The sequence below is a fragment of the Engystomops pustulosus genome, chromosome 5, assembly GCF_040894005.1.
Source record: "Engystomops pustulosus chromosome 5, aEngPut4.maternal, whole genome shotgun sequence".
Taxonomy (NCBI): Eukaryota; Metazoa; Chordata; class Amphibia; order Anura; family Leptodactylidae; genus Engystomops; species Engystomops pustulosus.
This window is the reverse complement of record NC_092415.1, coordinates 7,572,647-7,589,886: the sequence shown is the minus strand read 5'-3', so window position 1 is coordinate 7,589,886 and position 17,240 is coordinate 7,572,647. Positions and strand designations below refer to the sequence as shown.

The following is a 17,240-nucleotide window of genomic DNA, read 5'->3' as shown; positions in this document are numbered from 1 at the left end:
TCAGAGGTTAGCAGTTGGTAGTCAGGAGTTAGTAGTGAGGGGTTATCCGTCAGAGGTTAGTAGTCAGAGGTTAGTAGTCAGAGGTTAGTAGTCAGGAGTTAGTAGTCAGAGGTTAGTAGTCAGAGGTTAGTAGTCAGAGGTTAGTAGTCAGAGGTTAGTAGTCAGAGGTTAGTAGTCAGGAGTTAGTAGTCAGGAGTTAGTAGTCAGAGGTTAGTAGTCAGAGGTTAGTAGTCAGGAGTTAGTAGTCAGGAGTTAGTAGTCAGGGGTTAGTAGTCAGAGGTTAGTAGTCAGAGGTTAGTAGTCAGAGGTTAGTAGTCAGAGCTTAGTAGTCAGAGCTTAGTAGTCAGAGCTTAGTAGTGAGGAGTTAGTAGTCAGGGGTTAGTAGTCAGGGGTTAGTAGTCAGAGGTTAGTAGTCAGAGGTTAGTAGTCAGGAGTTAGTAGTCAGAGGTTAGTAGTCAGAGGTTAGTAGTCAGAGGTTAGTAGTCAGAGGTTAGTAGTCAGAGGTTAGCAGTTGGTAGTCCGGAGTTAGTAGTGAGGGGTTATCAGTCAGAGGTTAGTAGTCAGAGGTTAGTAGTCAGAGGTTAGTAGTCAGGAGTTAGTAGTCAGAGGTTAGTAGTCAGAGGTTAGTAGTCAGAGGTTAGTAGTCAGAGGTTAGTAGTCAGAGGTTAGTAGTCAGAGGTTAGCAGTTGGTAGTCAGGAGTTAGTAGTGAGGGGTTATCAGTCAAGAATCAGTAACCAATAATCAGGAGTAGGTAATAAGAGGTTAGTAGTCAGTAGTTAGTAGTCAGGGGTTAGTAGTCAGTAGTTAATAGTCAGAGGTTAGTAGTAAGAAGTTAGTAGTCAGGACTTAGTAGTCCGCGGTCACCTTGGCTTGTCTGTTCATTGTAAGCTGCACGCGGCCGGATCCTATGTGTTTGATCATCTCCTGTAAGACGTCTTCATTCCCCATCCTCGCACAGTAATGCAGCGGCGTCTCCCCGGACTGAAGAGATAAAACACAATATACATCTAATACAACCAGAGCCAAGTATACAGAGCAGAGACGTGCAATGTGTCTACTAGAGAGCATCCACCTATCCCAGCGCTATCTACAGTATAATACAGAGAACCCACCGATGTATCACATAATGCCAACCTACAGAGCAACCTACAACACACAGCGTCACTGGTACCAGCGCCACCAGGTCACCAGTAACACTGACAGGAGGAGGGGAAATCCAGATTCTTATGGAAGCTTCAGCAGAGAAGACGCTGCAATAATCCGACCCTCCAGGCCCCCAGTATGTGATGTATAATACTACTGCATATTCTTGTACATAGGGAGCAGTATTATAGTAGTTATATTCTTGTACATAGGGGCAGTATTATAGCAGTTATATTCTTGTACATAGGGGCAGTATTATAGTAGTTATATTCTTGTACATAGGGGCAGTATTATAGTAGTTATATTCTTGTACATAGGGGCAGTATTATAGTAGTTATATTCTTGTACATAGGGGGCAGTATTATAGTAGTTATATTCTTGTACATAGGGGGCAGTATTATAGTAGTTATATTCTTGTACATAGGGGGCAGTATTATAGTAGTTATATTCCTGTACATAGGGGGCAGTATTATAGTAGTTATATTCTTGTACATAGGGGGGCAGTATTATAGTAGTTATATTCTTGTACATAGGGGGCAGTATTATAGTAGTTATATTCCTGTACATAGGGGGCAGTATTATAGTAGTTATATTCCTGTACATAGGGTGCAGTATTATAGTAGTTATATTCCTGTACATAGGGGGCAGTATTATAGTAGTTATATTCCTGTACATAGGGGGCAGTATTATAGTAGTTATATTCCTGTACATAGGGGGCAGTATTATAGTAGTTATATTCTTGTACATAGGGGGCAGTATTATAGTAGTTATATTCCTGTACATAGGGGGCAGTATTATAGTAGTTATATTCCTGTACATAGGGGGCAGTATTATAGTAGTTATATTCCTGTACATAGGGGACAGTATTATCGTAGTTATATTCTTGTACATAGAGGGCAGTATTATAGTAGTTATATGCCTGTACATAGGGGGCAGTATTATAGTAGTTATATTCCTGTACATAGGGGGCAGTATTATAGTAGTTATATTCCTGTATATAGGGGGCAGTATTATAGTAGTAATATTCCTGTACATAGGGGGCAGTATTATAGTAGTTATATTCCTGTACATAGGGGGAAGTATTATAGTAGTTATATTCCTGTACATAGGGGGCAGTATTATAGTAGTTATATTCCTGTACATAGGGGGAAGTATTATAGTAGTTATATTCTTGTACATAGGGGGCAGTATTATAGTAGTTATATTCCTGTACATAGGGGGAAGTATTATAGTAGTTATATTCTTGTACATAGGAGGCAGTATTGTAGTAGTTATATTCTTGTACATAGGGGGCAGTATTATAGTAGTTATATTCTTGTACATAGGGGGCAGTATTATAGTAGTTATATTCTTGTACATAGGGGGCAGTATTATATTAGTTATATTCTTGTACATAGGGGGCAGTATTATAGTAGTTATATTCTTGTACATAGGGGGCAGTATTATAGTAGTTATATTCTTGTACATAGGGGGCAGTATTATAGTAGTTATATTCTTGTACATAGGGGGCAGTATTATAGTAGTTATATTCTTGTACATAGGGGGCAGTATTATAGTAGTTATATTCCTGTACATAGGGGGCAGTATTATAGTAGTTATATTCCTGTACATAGGGGGCAGTATTATTGTAGCTATATTCCTGTACATAGGGTGCAGTATTACAGTAGTTATATCCTGTACATAGGGGGCAGTATTATAGTAGTTATATTCTTGTACATAGGGGGCAGTATTATAGTAGTTATATTCTTGTACATAGGGGGCAGTATTATAGTAGTTATATTCTTGTACATAGGGGGCAGTATTATAGTAGTTATATTCTTGTACATAGGGAGCAGTATTATAGTAGTTATATTCTTGTACATAGGGGGCAGTATTATAGTAGTTATATTCTTGTACATAGGGGCAGTATTATAGTAGTTATATTCTTGTACATAAAGGGCAGTATTATAGTAGTTATATTATTGTACATAGGGGGCAGTATTGTAGTAGTTATATTCTTGTACATAGGGGGCAGTATTATAGTAGTTATATTCTTGTACATAGGGGGCAGTATTATAGTAGTTATATTCTTGTACATAGGGGGCAGTATTATATTAGTTATATTCTTGTACATAGGGGGCAGTATTATAGTAGTTATATTCTTGTACATAGGGGGCAGTATTATAGTAGTTATATTCTTGTACATAGGGGGCAGTATTATAGTAGTTATATTCTTGTACATAGGGGGCAGTATTATAGTAGTTATATTCTTGTACATAGGGGGCAGTATTATAGTAGTTATATTCCTGTACATAGGGGGCAGTATTATAGTAGTTATATTCCTGTACATAGGGGGCAGTATTATTGTAGCTATATTCCTGTACATAGGGTGCAGTATTACAGTAGTTATATCCTGTACATAGGGGGCAGTATTATAGTAGTTATATTCTTGTACATAGGGGGCAGTATTATAGTAGTTATATTCTTGTACATAGGGGGCAGTATTATAGTAGTTATATTCTTGTACATAGGGGGCAGTATTATAGTAGTTATATTCTTGTACATAGGGAGCAGTATTATAGTAGTTATATTCTTGTACATAGGGGGCAGTATTATAGTAGTTATATTCTTGTACATAGGGGCAGTATTATAGTAGTTATATTCTTGTACATAAAGGGCAGTATTATAGTAGTTATATTATTGTACATAGGGGGCAGTATTATAGTAGTTATATTCCTGTACATAGTGGGCAGTATTATAGTAGTTATATTCTTGTACATAGGGGGCAGTATTATAGTAGTTATATTCTTGTACGTAGGGGGCAGTATTATAGTAGTTATATTCTTGTACATAGGGGGAAGTATTATAGTAGTTATATTCTTGTACATAGGGGGCAGTATTATACTAGTTATATTCTTGTACATAGGGGGAAGTATTATAGTAGTTATATTCTTGTACATAGGGGCAGTATTATAATAGTTATATTCTTGTACATAGGGGGCAGTATTATAGTAGTTATATTCCTGTACATAGGGAGCAGTATTATAGTAGTTATATTCCTGTACATAAGGGGCAGTTTTATAGTAGTTATATTCTTGTACATGGGGGGCAGTATTATAGTAGTTGTATTCTTATACATAGGGGGCAGTATTATAGTAGTTATATTCCTGTACATAGGGGGCAGTATTATAGTAGTTATAGTCTTGTACATAGGGGCAGTATTATAGCAGTTATATTCTTGTACATAGGGGGCAGTATTATAGTAGTTATATTCTTGTACATAGGGGGCAGTATTATAGTAGTTATATTCCTGTACATAGGGGGCAGTATTATAGTAGTTATATTCCTGTACATAGGGGGCAGTATTATAGTAGTTATATTCCTGTACATAGGGGTCAGTATTATAGTAGTTATATTCCTGTACATAAGGGGCAGTATTATAGTAGTTATATCCCTGTACATAGGGGGCAGTATTATAGTAGTTATATTCTTGTACATAGGGGTCAGTATTATAGTAGTTATATTCCTGTACATAAGGGGCAGTATTATAGTAGTTATATTCTTGTACATAGGGGGCAGTATTATAGTAGTTATATTCCTGTACATAGGGGGCAGTATTATAGTAGTTATATTCTTGTACATAGGGGGCAGTATTAGAGTAGTTATATTCCTGTACATAGGGGGCAGTATTATAGTAGTTATATTCTTGTACATAGGGGACAGTATTACAGTAGTTATATTCTTGTACATAGGGGGCAGTATTATAGTAGCTATATTCTTGTACATAGGGGGCAGTATTATAGTAGTTATATCCTTGTATGTGGGGCCAGTATTATAGTAGTTATATCCTTGTATGTGGGGGCAGTATTATAGTAGTCATATATCCTTGTATGTGGGGGTAGTTCTTTCATGGCTCCTGATGATGTAGTAGTGGTGTAATTCTTGTTCGTGCCCCTTGCAGTATTATTTATTCTGCTAGTCTCTATACATGACATCCCCCCTCCTCATGCAGTTTTCTTCTATTATCACAGTCTGGACCGGGGGACGGTGCAGGAGACAAGTCCTGGGCACAGTTTATATAACTGGGCCTCAGCATAAACATCGATGTGTATGAGGCCCGGACCCTTCTACTGCTCCGGCCCCCGGCAGCCGATCCCTGATGTGCGGCCACAAATCTTTTAAGGAGTCAACAATCTGCCTCTACAGTGTAAACCGGCCACGTAAATATTATCATTACACTTCACATTTATATTGAATCTGCCTGTGATGTGAGAGCTGCGGGCAAACAGAGCCCATAACAGTAGCGCTCAGAACACGACCGACCACAAAGTCACATTTTTGTTCAAATAAATTCCATCAATTAAAAAAGCTCAAATATCTTTAATATTAATGAATATTCATCACATAAATATGGATTCAGTTTAATACATTAGAGGCAGATGTATAGATATGCAACATCCCCCACTGGGGCGTTTCATTGGGGCCTGGAGGCAGCCAGGGCCCAGAATACCGGAGTGGCTGGCGGTTGCGGCCTAGGGCGCGCTGTGGTCACGGTGCTTGGTATGGGGACCGGAGGACTGTCCTACAGCCTGGCAGCTCCAGCAGGTGGTGTGTGCAAGAATATGGAGGGAGAAGCTGATGCAATGGTTTCTCCCTGGGGCAACCCCTGAGGTGTATATAGAGATCCCTGGGTGATGGAGGATGGGGAGACCGTGATGGTGAAGCAGCAGATCCCCCGGAGGAACGTTGTGCAAATCAACTCATGGAACTAGAACAGCAGGTAACATCAGCAGTAGGTTCAGCAGGCTAGAAAGCTGGAAAGGAGATAGCTGGTCCACAGGAAGGGACACAGCCTGGTAATAGCTTTAGGCTTGGTTGGTAGATGGAACTGAGTCCGGACAGTGGACCTCTGCTCTGGGGCTTAGTCTCCTGACTGCCCAAGGTGTCAGTCAGCTGGTCTGAGACACCTCTGCTTCCTGGTAGTGTGTCTGGCTGGCAGCTTTGCAGGAGCTGCACACTGGACTTGCTTCTGACTAAACCCTCAGACCATGTTCTCTTCCTGCACAAGTCCGGCTAAGGACTGAACAAGGAACCCCGTACTCCCGCCCACAAGGGGTTTTTATACTCCCATAGTGTGGTGGCAGCACTGGCCTATCAGCATCAGCATAGAACAAAGGATTTCACATGTTAACTCTTGCCTTACCGTACCAGTGGTTTTCGGCTGCAATTACTAAGTTCTCCACTTTCAGAGATCTCTTAAAGAGATGGCCAGTCTCCCTAACAGCAGCTCTTAGCTTAGAGAGGGCGCTATTCGCTACAACTACCTACCCTATGCATCAGCAGGGTTGTTGCAGATAGATGATAGATAGATAGATAGATAGATAGATAGATAGATAGATAGATAGATAGATACTTGAAGAGAATGTAAGCAGCACACAAACAATTCAGATGCAGGTGGGTGCAGGCACAATGAGACCAGGCCTCAGGTCTCTCGCAGACAAAAGTAGGAGAAAGTAGGCAGCACTCCAAAAAAGTCCAATTGATGGTGTTTAAAGGTGAATTCTTTATTCCATAATGCCAGGTATAACAAAGTGCACTTTATTATACCTGGCATTATGGAATAAAGAATTCACCTTTAAACACCATCAATTGGACTTTTTTGGAGTGCTGCCTACTTTCTCCTATTTTAGATAGATAGATAGATAGATAGATAGATAGATAGATAGGAGATAGATAGATAGATAGGAGATAGATAGGAGATAGATAGATAGATAGGAGATAGATAGATAGATAGATAGACAGATATAAGATAGATATGAGATAGATAGATAGATAGATAGGAGATAGATAGGAGATAGATAGGAGATAGATAGGAGATAGATATGAGATAGATAGATAGATAGATAGGAGATAGATAGATAGATAGATAGATAGATAGATAGATAGATAGATAGGAGATAGATAGGAGATAGATAGATAGATAGATAGATAGATAGATGATATATATGAGATAGATAGATAGATAGATAGATAGATAGATAGATAGATAGGAGATAGATAGATAGATAGATAGATAGGAGATAGATAGATAGATATATAGATAGATATGAGATAGATAGATGAGATAGATAGATAGATATGAGATAGATAGATAGATAGATAGATAGGAGATAGATAGATAGATAGATAGATAGATAGGAGATAGATAGGAGATAGATAGATAGATAGATAGATAGATAGATAGATAGATGATATATATGAGATAGATAGATAGATAGATAGGAGATAGATAGATAGATAGATAGATAGATAGATAGGAGATAGATAGATAGATAGATAGATAGATAGATAGATAGATATGAGATAGATAGATGAGATAGATAGATAGATATGAGATAGATAGATAGATAGATAGGAGATAGATAGATAGATAGATAGATAAATAAATGGTAGATATGAGATAGATATGAGATAGATATGAGATTGATATGAGATAGATAGGAGATAGATAGGAGATAGATAGATATGAGATAGATAGATAGATAGGAGATAGATATGAGATAGATAGATAGGAGATAGATATGAGATAGATAGATAGATAGATAGATAGATAGATAGATAGATAGATAGGAGATAGGAGATAGATAGGAGATAGATAGATAGATAGATAGATATGAGGTAGATAGATAGATAGATAGATAGATAGGAGATAGATAGATAGATAGATAGATAGATAGATAGATAGGAGATAGGAGATAGATAGATAGATAGATAGATAGGTAGATAGATAGGAGATAGATAGGAGATAGATAGGAGATAGATAGATAGATAGATAGATAGATAGATAGATAAATGGTAGATATGAGATAGATATGAGATAGATATGAGATTGATATGAGATAGATAGGAGATAGATAGGAGATAGATAGATATGAGATAGATAGATAGATAGGAGATAGATATGAGATAGATAGATAGGAGATAGATATGAGATAGATAGATAGATAGATAGATAGATAGATAGATAGATAGGAGATAGGAGATAGATAGGAGATAGATAGATAGATAGATAGATAGATATGAGGTAGATAGATAGATAGATAGATAGGAGATAGATAGATAGATAGATAGATAGATAGGAGATAGGAGATAGATAGATAGATAGATAGATAGATAGGAGATAGATAGATAGATAGATAGATAGATAGATAGGAGATAGATAGGAGATAGATAGGAGATAGATAGATAGATAGATAGATAGATAGATAAATGGTAGATATGAGATAGATATGAGATAGATATGAGATTGATATGAGATAGATAGGAGATAGATAGGAGATAGATAGATATGAGATAGATAGATAGATAGGAGATAGATATGAGATAGATAGATAGGAGATAGATATGAGATAGATAGATAGATAGATAGATAGAAGATATATAGATAGATAGATAGATAGATAGGAGATAGGAGATAGATAGGAGATAGATAGATAGATAGATAGATATGAGGTAGATAGATAGATAGATAGATAGGAGATAGATAGATAGATAGATAGATAGATAGATAGGAGATAGGAGATAGATAGATAGATAGATAGATAGATAGGAGATAGATAGATAGATAGATAGATAGATAGATAGATAGATAGGAGATAGATAGGAGATAGATAGATAGGAGATAGATAGATAGATAGATAGATAGATAGATAGATAGATAGATAGGAGATAGATAGATAGGAGATAGATAGATAGGAGATAGATAGATAGGAGATAGATAGATAGATAGGAGATCCAAGCGGCACAAACCTCGTATTTGAAGTTGGGTGCAGGCACCTTAGGACTGGGCCATAAGTGCTGCCCGTTTTCTCTACATCCATCCTAGATAGATAGATAGATAGATATGAGATAGATAGATAGATAGATAGATAGATAGATAGATAGATAGATAGGAGATAGATAGATAGGAGGTAGATAGATAGATAGATAGGAGATAGATAGATAGATAGATAGATAGACAGGAGATAGATAGATAGGAGATAGATAGATAGATAGATAGATAGATAGATAGATAGGAGATAGATAGATAGATAGATAGATAGGAGATAGATAGATAGATATGAGGTAGATAGATAGATAGATATGAGGTAGATAGATAGATAAATGGATAGATATGAGATAGATAAATAGATAGATAGATAAATAGATAGATAGATAGGAGATAGATAGGAGATAGATAGATATGAGATAGATAGATAGATAGATAGGAGATAGATATGAGATAGATAGATAGATAGATAGGAGATAGATATGAGATAGATAGATAGATAGATAGATAGATAGATAGATAGATAGATAGGAGATATGAGATAGATAGATAGGAGATAGATAGATAGATAGATAGATATGAGGTAGATAGATAGATAGATAGATAGATAGATAGATATGAGATAGATAGATAGATAGGAGATAGATAGATAGATAGATAGGAGATAGATAGATAGGAGATATATAGATAGGAGATAGATAGATAGATAGATAGATAGATAGATAGATAGATAGGAGATAGATAGATAGGAGATAGATAGATATGAGGTAGATAGATAGATAGATAGATAGATAGATAGATAGATAGATGATAGATAGATAGATAGATAGATAGATAGATAGATAGATAGATAGGAGATAGATAGATAGATAGATAGATAGATATGAGGTAGATAGATAGATAGATAGGAGATAGATAGATAGGAGATAGATAGATAGATAGATAGATAGATAGATAGATAGATAGATAGGATATAGATATATAGGAGATAGATAGATAGATAGATAGATAGATAGATAGATAGATAGGAGATAGATAGATAGATAGGAGATAGATAGATAGATAGGAGATAGATAGATAGATATGAGGTAGATAGATAGATAGATAGATAAATATGAGATAGATAGATAGATAGATAGGAGATAGATAGATAGGAGGTAGATAGATAGATAGATAGATAGATAGATAGATAGATAGATAGATAGATAGATAGATAGATAGGAGATAGATAGATAGGAGATAGATAGATAGATAGATAGATAGATAGATAAGAAGAAGTAAAATCCAAGTCAGCACAATCTTATGGACTCCTAATAAGGAGGGGTGCAGCGCCCCCAAAGGGTCTGGCTTGATCCTCTTGTAGATAAATAAAGTAAAAAGCGGGCAGCACTCCATGGTTCAAATTTCAAAATAAAAGGTGAACTTTATTGAACAAGTGGCGACGTTTCGGTGTGTGACACCTTCATCAAGCTTTACTTTATTTAGATAGATAGATAGATAGATAGATAGGAGATAGATAGATAGATAGATAGATAGGAGATAGATAGATAGATAGATAGATAGATAGATAGATAGATAGGAGATAGATAGATAGATAGATATGAGAGATAGATAGATAGATAGATAGATAGATAGATAGATAGATAGATAGATAGATAGATAGATAGATAGGAGATAGATAGATAGATAGATAGGAGATAGATAGATAGATAGATAGATAGATAAATAGATAGATAGATAGATAGATATGAGAGATAGATAGATAGATAGATAGATAGATAGATAGATAGATAGATAGATAGATAGGAGATAGATAGATAGGAGATAGATAGATAGAAGATAGATAGATAGATATGAGATAGATAGATAGATAGATAGATAGATAGATGATAGATAGATAGATAGATAGATAGATAGATAGATAGATAGATATGAGAGATAGATAGATAGGAGATAGATAGATAGATAGATAGATAGATGATAGATAGATAGATAGATAGGAGATAGATAGATAGATAGATAGATAGATAGATAGATAGATAGGAGATAGATAGATAGATATGAGGTAGATAGATAGATAGATAGATAGATAGATAGATAGATATGATAGATAGATAGATAGATAGATAGACAGATAGATAGATAGGAGATAGATAGATAGATAGATAGGAGATAGATATGAGATAGATAGATAGATAGGAGATAGATAGATAGATAGATAGGAGATAGGAGATAGATAGATAGATAGATATGAGGTAGATAGATAGATAGATAGATAGATAGATATGAGATAGATAGATAGATAGATAGATAGATAGATAGATAGGAGATAGGAGATAGATAGATAGATAGATAGATAGGAGATAGATAGATAGATAGATAGATAGATAGATAGATAGATAGATAGATAGATAGGAGATAGATAGGAGATAGATAGATAGGAGATAGATAGATAGATAGATAGATAGATAGATAGATAGATAGGAGATAGATAGATAGGAGATAGATAGATAGGAGATAGATAGATAGGAGATAGATAGATAGATAGGAGATAGATAGATAGATAGATAGATAGATAGATAGATAGATAGATATGAGAGATATGAGAGATAGATAGATAGATAGATAGATAGATAGATAGATAGATAGATAGGAGATAGATAGATAGATAGATAGATATGAGGTAGATAGATAGATAGATAGATAGATAGATAGATAGATATGAGATAGATAGATAGATAGGAGATAGGAGATAGATAGATAGATAGATAGATAGATAGATAGATAGGAGATAGATATATAGGAGATAGATAGATAGATAGATAGATAGATAGGAGATAGATAGATAGATAGATAGATAGGAGATAGATAGATAGATAGATAGATAGATAGATAGGAGATAGATAGATAGGAGATAGATAGATATGAGGTAGATAGATAGATAGATATGAGGTAGATAGCTAGATAGATAGATATGAGATAGATAGATAGATAGATAGATAGGAGATAGATAGATAGGAGGTAGATAGATAGATAGATAGGAGATAGATAGATAGATAGATAGATAGATAGATAGATAGATAGACAGGAGATAGATAGATAGGAGATAGATAGATAGATAGATAGATAGATAGATAGATAGATAGGAGATAGATAGATAGATAGATAGGAGATAGATAGATAGATAGATATGAGGTAGATAGATAGATAAATGGATAGATATGAGATAGATAAATAGATAGATAGATAAATAGATAGATAGATAGATAGGAGATAGATAGGAGATAGATAGATATGAGATAGATAGATAGATAGATAGATAGGAGATAGATATGAGATAGATAGATAGATAGATAGGAGATAGATATGAGATAGATAGATAGATAGATAGATAGGAGATAGGAGATAGATAGATAGATAGATATGAGGTAGATAGATAGATAGATAGATATGAGATAGATAGATAGATAGGAGATAGGAGATAGATAGATAGATAGATAGATAGATAGATAGGAGATAGATAGATAGGAGATAGATAGATAGGAGATAGATAGATAGATAGATAGATAGATAGATAGATAGATAGATAGATAGGAGATAGATAGATAGGAGATAGATAGATATGAGGTAGATAGATAGATAGATAGATAGATAGATAGATAGATGATAGATAGATAGATAGATAGATAGATATGAGATAGATAGATAGATAGATAGATAGATAGATAGATAGATAGATAGGAGATAGATAGATAGATAGATAGATAGATATGAGGTAGATAGATAGATAGATAGATAGGAGATAGATAGATAGGAGATAGATAGATAGATAGATAGATAGATAGATAGATAGATAGGAGATAGATATATAGGAGATAGATAGATAGATAGATAGGAGATAGATAGATAGATAGGAGATAGATAGATAGATAGATAGATAGATAGATAGATAGATAGATAGATAGATAGGAGATAGATAGATAGATATGAGGTAGATAGATAGATAGATAGATAGATAGATATGAGATAGATAGATAGATAGATAGATAGATAGATAGATAGGAGATAGATAGATAGGAGGTAGATAGATAGATAGATAGATAGATAGGAGATAGATAGATAGGAGATAGATAGATAGATAGATAGATAGATAAGAAGAAGTAAAATCCAAGTCAGCGCAATCTTATGGACTCCTAATAAGGAGGGGTGCAGCGCCCCCAAAGGGTCTGGCTTGATCCTCTTGTAGATAAATAAAGTAAAAAGCGGGCAGCACTCCATGGTTCAAATTTCAAAATAAAAGGTGAACTTTATTGAACAAGTGGCGACGTTTCGGTGTGTGACACCTTCATCAAGCTTTACTTTATTTAGATAGATAGATAGATAGATAGATAGATAGATAGATAGGAGATAGATAGATAGGAGATAGATAGGAGATAGATAGATAGATAGATAGATAGATAGATAGATAGATAGGAGATAGATAGATAGATAGATAGATAGATAGATAGATAGATAGGAGATAGATAGATAGATAGATAGATAGATAGGAGATAGATAGATAGATATGAGGTAGATAGATAGATGGATAGATAGATAGATATGAGAGATAGATAGATAGATAGATAGATAGATAGATAGATAGGAGATAGATAGATAGATAGATAGATAGATAGATAGATAGATAGAAGATAGATAGATAGATAGATAGATAGATAGATAGATAGATATGAGATAGATAGATAGATAGATAGATAGGAGATAGATAGATAGATAGATAGGAGATATATAGATAGGAGATATATAGATAGGAGATAGATAGATAGATAGATAGATAGATAGATAGATAGATAGGAGATAGATAGATAGGAGATAGATAGATATGAGGTAGATAGATAGATAGATAGATAGATAGATAGATAGGAGATAGATAGATAGATAGATAGATAGATAGATAGATAGATATGAGGTAGATAGATAGATAGATAGATAGGAGATAGATAGATAGGAGATAGATAGATAGATAGATAGGATATAGATATATAGGAGATAGATAGATAGATAGATAGATAGATAGGAGATAGATAGATAGATAGATAGATAGATAGATAGATAGATAGATAGATAGATAGGAGATAGATAGATAGATAGATAGATATGAGGTAGATAGATAGATATGAGGTAGATAGATAGATAGATAGATAGATAGATAGATAGATAGATAGATATGAGATAGATAGATAGATAGATAGATAGATAGATAGGAGATAGATAGATAGGAGGTAGATAGATAGATAGATAGATAGATAGGAGATAGATAGATAGGAGATAGATAGATAGATAGATAGATAGATAGATAGATAAGAAGAAGTAAAATCCAAGTCAGCACAATCTTATGGACTCCTAATAAGGAGGGGTGCAGCGCCCCCAAAGAGTCTGGCTTGATCCTCTTGTAGATAAATAAAGTAAAAAGCGGGCAGCACTCCATGGTTCAAATTTCAAAATAAAAGGTAAACTTTATTGAACAAGTGGCGACGTTTCGGTGTGTGACACCTTCATCAAGCTTTACTTTATTTAGATAGATAGATAGATAGATAGATAGGAGATAGATAGATAGATATGAGGTAGATAGATAGATAGATAGATAAATAGATAGATAGATAGATAGATATGAGAGATAGATAGATAGATAGATAGATAGATAGATAGATAGATAGATAGATAGATAGGAGATAGATAGATAGATAGATAGATAGATAGGAGATAGATAGATAGATAGAAGATAGATAGATAGATAGATAGATAGATAGATAGATAGATATGAGATAGATAGATAGATAGATAGATAGATAGATGATAGATAGATAGATAGATAGATAGATAGATAGATAGATATGAGAGATAGATAGATAGGAGATAGATAGATAGATAGATAGATAGATAGATAGATGATAGATAGATAGATAGATAGGAGATAGATAGATAGATAGATAGATAGGAGATAGATAGATAGATATGAGGTAGATAGATAGATAGATAGATAGATAGATAGATATGATAGATAGATAGATAGATAGATAGATAGATAGATAGATAGATAGATAGATAGATAGATAGATAGATAGATAGGAGATGGATATGAGATAGATAGATAGATAGATAGGAGATAGGAGATAGATAGGAGATAGATAGATAGATAGATATGAGGTAGATAGATAGATAGATAGATAGATAGGAGATAGATAGATAGATAGATAGATAGGAGATAGATAGATAGATAGATAGATAGATAGATAGATAGGAGATAGATAGGAGATAGATAGATAGGAGATAGATAGATAGATAGATAGATAGATAGATAGATAGATAGATAGGAGATAGATAGATAGGAGATAGATAGATAGGAGATAGATAGATAGATAGATAGATAGGAGATAGATAGATAGATAGATAGATAGATAGATAGATATGAGAGATATGAGAGATAGATAGATAGATAGATAGATAGATAGATAGATATGTGGTAGATAGATAGATAGATAGATAGATAGATATGAGATAGATAGATAGATAGGAGATAGGAGATAGATAGATAGATAGATAGATAGATAGATAGATAGATAGATAGATAGATAGGAGATAGATATATAGGAGATAGATAGATAGATAGATAGATAGGAGATAGATAGATAGATAGATAGATAGGAGATAGATAGATAGATAGGAGATAGATAGATAGGAGATAGATAGATATGAGGTAGATAGATAGATAGATATGAGGTAGATAGATAGATAGATAGATAGATAGATATGAGATAGATAGATAGATAGATAGATAGATAGATAGATAGATAGGAGATAGATAGATAGGAGGTAGATAGATAGATAGATAGGAGATAGATAGATAGATAGATAGATAGATAGATAAATAGATAGACAGGAGATAGATAGATAGGAGATAGATAGATAGATAGATAGATAGATAGGAGATAGATAGATAGATAGATAGATAGATAGATAGATAGGAGATAGATAGATAGATATGAGGTAGATAGATAGATAAATGGATAGATATGAGATAGATAAATAGATAGATAGATAAATAGATAGATAGATAGGAGATAGATAGGAGATAGATAGATATGAGATAGATAGATAGATAGATAGATAGATAGATAGGAGATAGATATGAGATAGATAGATAGATAGATAGGAGATAGATATGAGATAGATAGATAGATAGATAGATAGATAGATAGATAGATAGATAGGAGATAGATAGATAGGAGATAGATAGATAGATAGATAGATAGATATGAGGTAGATAGATAGATAGATAGATAGATAGATAGATAGATAGATAGATATGAGATAGATAGATAGATAGATAGGAGATAGGAGATAGATAGATAGATAGATAGATAGATAGATAGATAGATAGGAGATAGATAGATAGGAGATAGATAGATAGATAGATAGGAGATAGATAGATAGATAGATAGATAGATAGATAGATAGATAGATAGGAGATAGATAGATAGGAGATAGATAGATATGAGGTAGATAGATAGATAGATAGATAGATAGATAGATAGATAGATAGATGATAGATAGATAGATAGATAGATAGGAGATAGATAGATAGATAGATAGATAGATAGATAGATAGATATGAGGTAGATAGATAGATAGATAGGAGATAGATAGATAGGAGATAGATAGATAGATAGATAGATAGATAGATAGATAGATAGGAGATAGATATATAGGAGATAGATAGATAGATAGATAGATAGATAGGAGATAGATAGATAGATAGATAGGAGATAGATAGATAGATATGAGGTAGATAGATAGATAGATAGATATGAGATAGATAGATAGATAGATAGATAGGAGATAGATAGATAGGAGGTAGATAGATAGATAGATAGATAGATAGATAGATAGATAGATAGATAGATAGATAGATAGATAGATAGATAGGAGATAGATAGATAGGAGATAGATAGATAGATAGATAGATAGATAAGAAGAAGTAAAATCCAAGTCAGCACAATCTTATGGACTCCTAATAAGGAGGGGTGCAGCGCCCCCAAAGGGTCTGGCTTGATCCTCTTGTAGATAAATAAAGTAAAAAGCGGGCAGCACTCCATGGTTCAAATTTCAAAATAAAAGGTGAACTTTATTGAACAAGTGGCGACGTTTCGGTGTGTGACACCTTCATCAAGCTTTACTTTATTTAGATAGATAGATAGATAGATAGGAGATAGATAGATAGATAGATAGATA

At 33.9% G+C, this 17,240-nt stretch overlaps 1 protein-coding gene across 2 annotated transcripts in view; it reads right to left on the bottom strand.

Moving 5' to 3' along the window:
• The window catches only part of LOC140132387 (uncharacterized), an 84,500-nt gene that overhangs the window by 32,654 nt on the left and 34,606 nt on the right, over positions 1-17,240 (bottom strand). For both annotated transcript variants that reach the window (XM_072151098.1, XM_072151097.1), the window contains one exon: positions 866-982. In XM_072151098.1, coding sequence (XP_072007199.1) covers positions 866-982 — 117 coding nt within the window. The remainder of the gene's footprint in view (positions 1-865; positions 983-17,240) is intronic.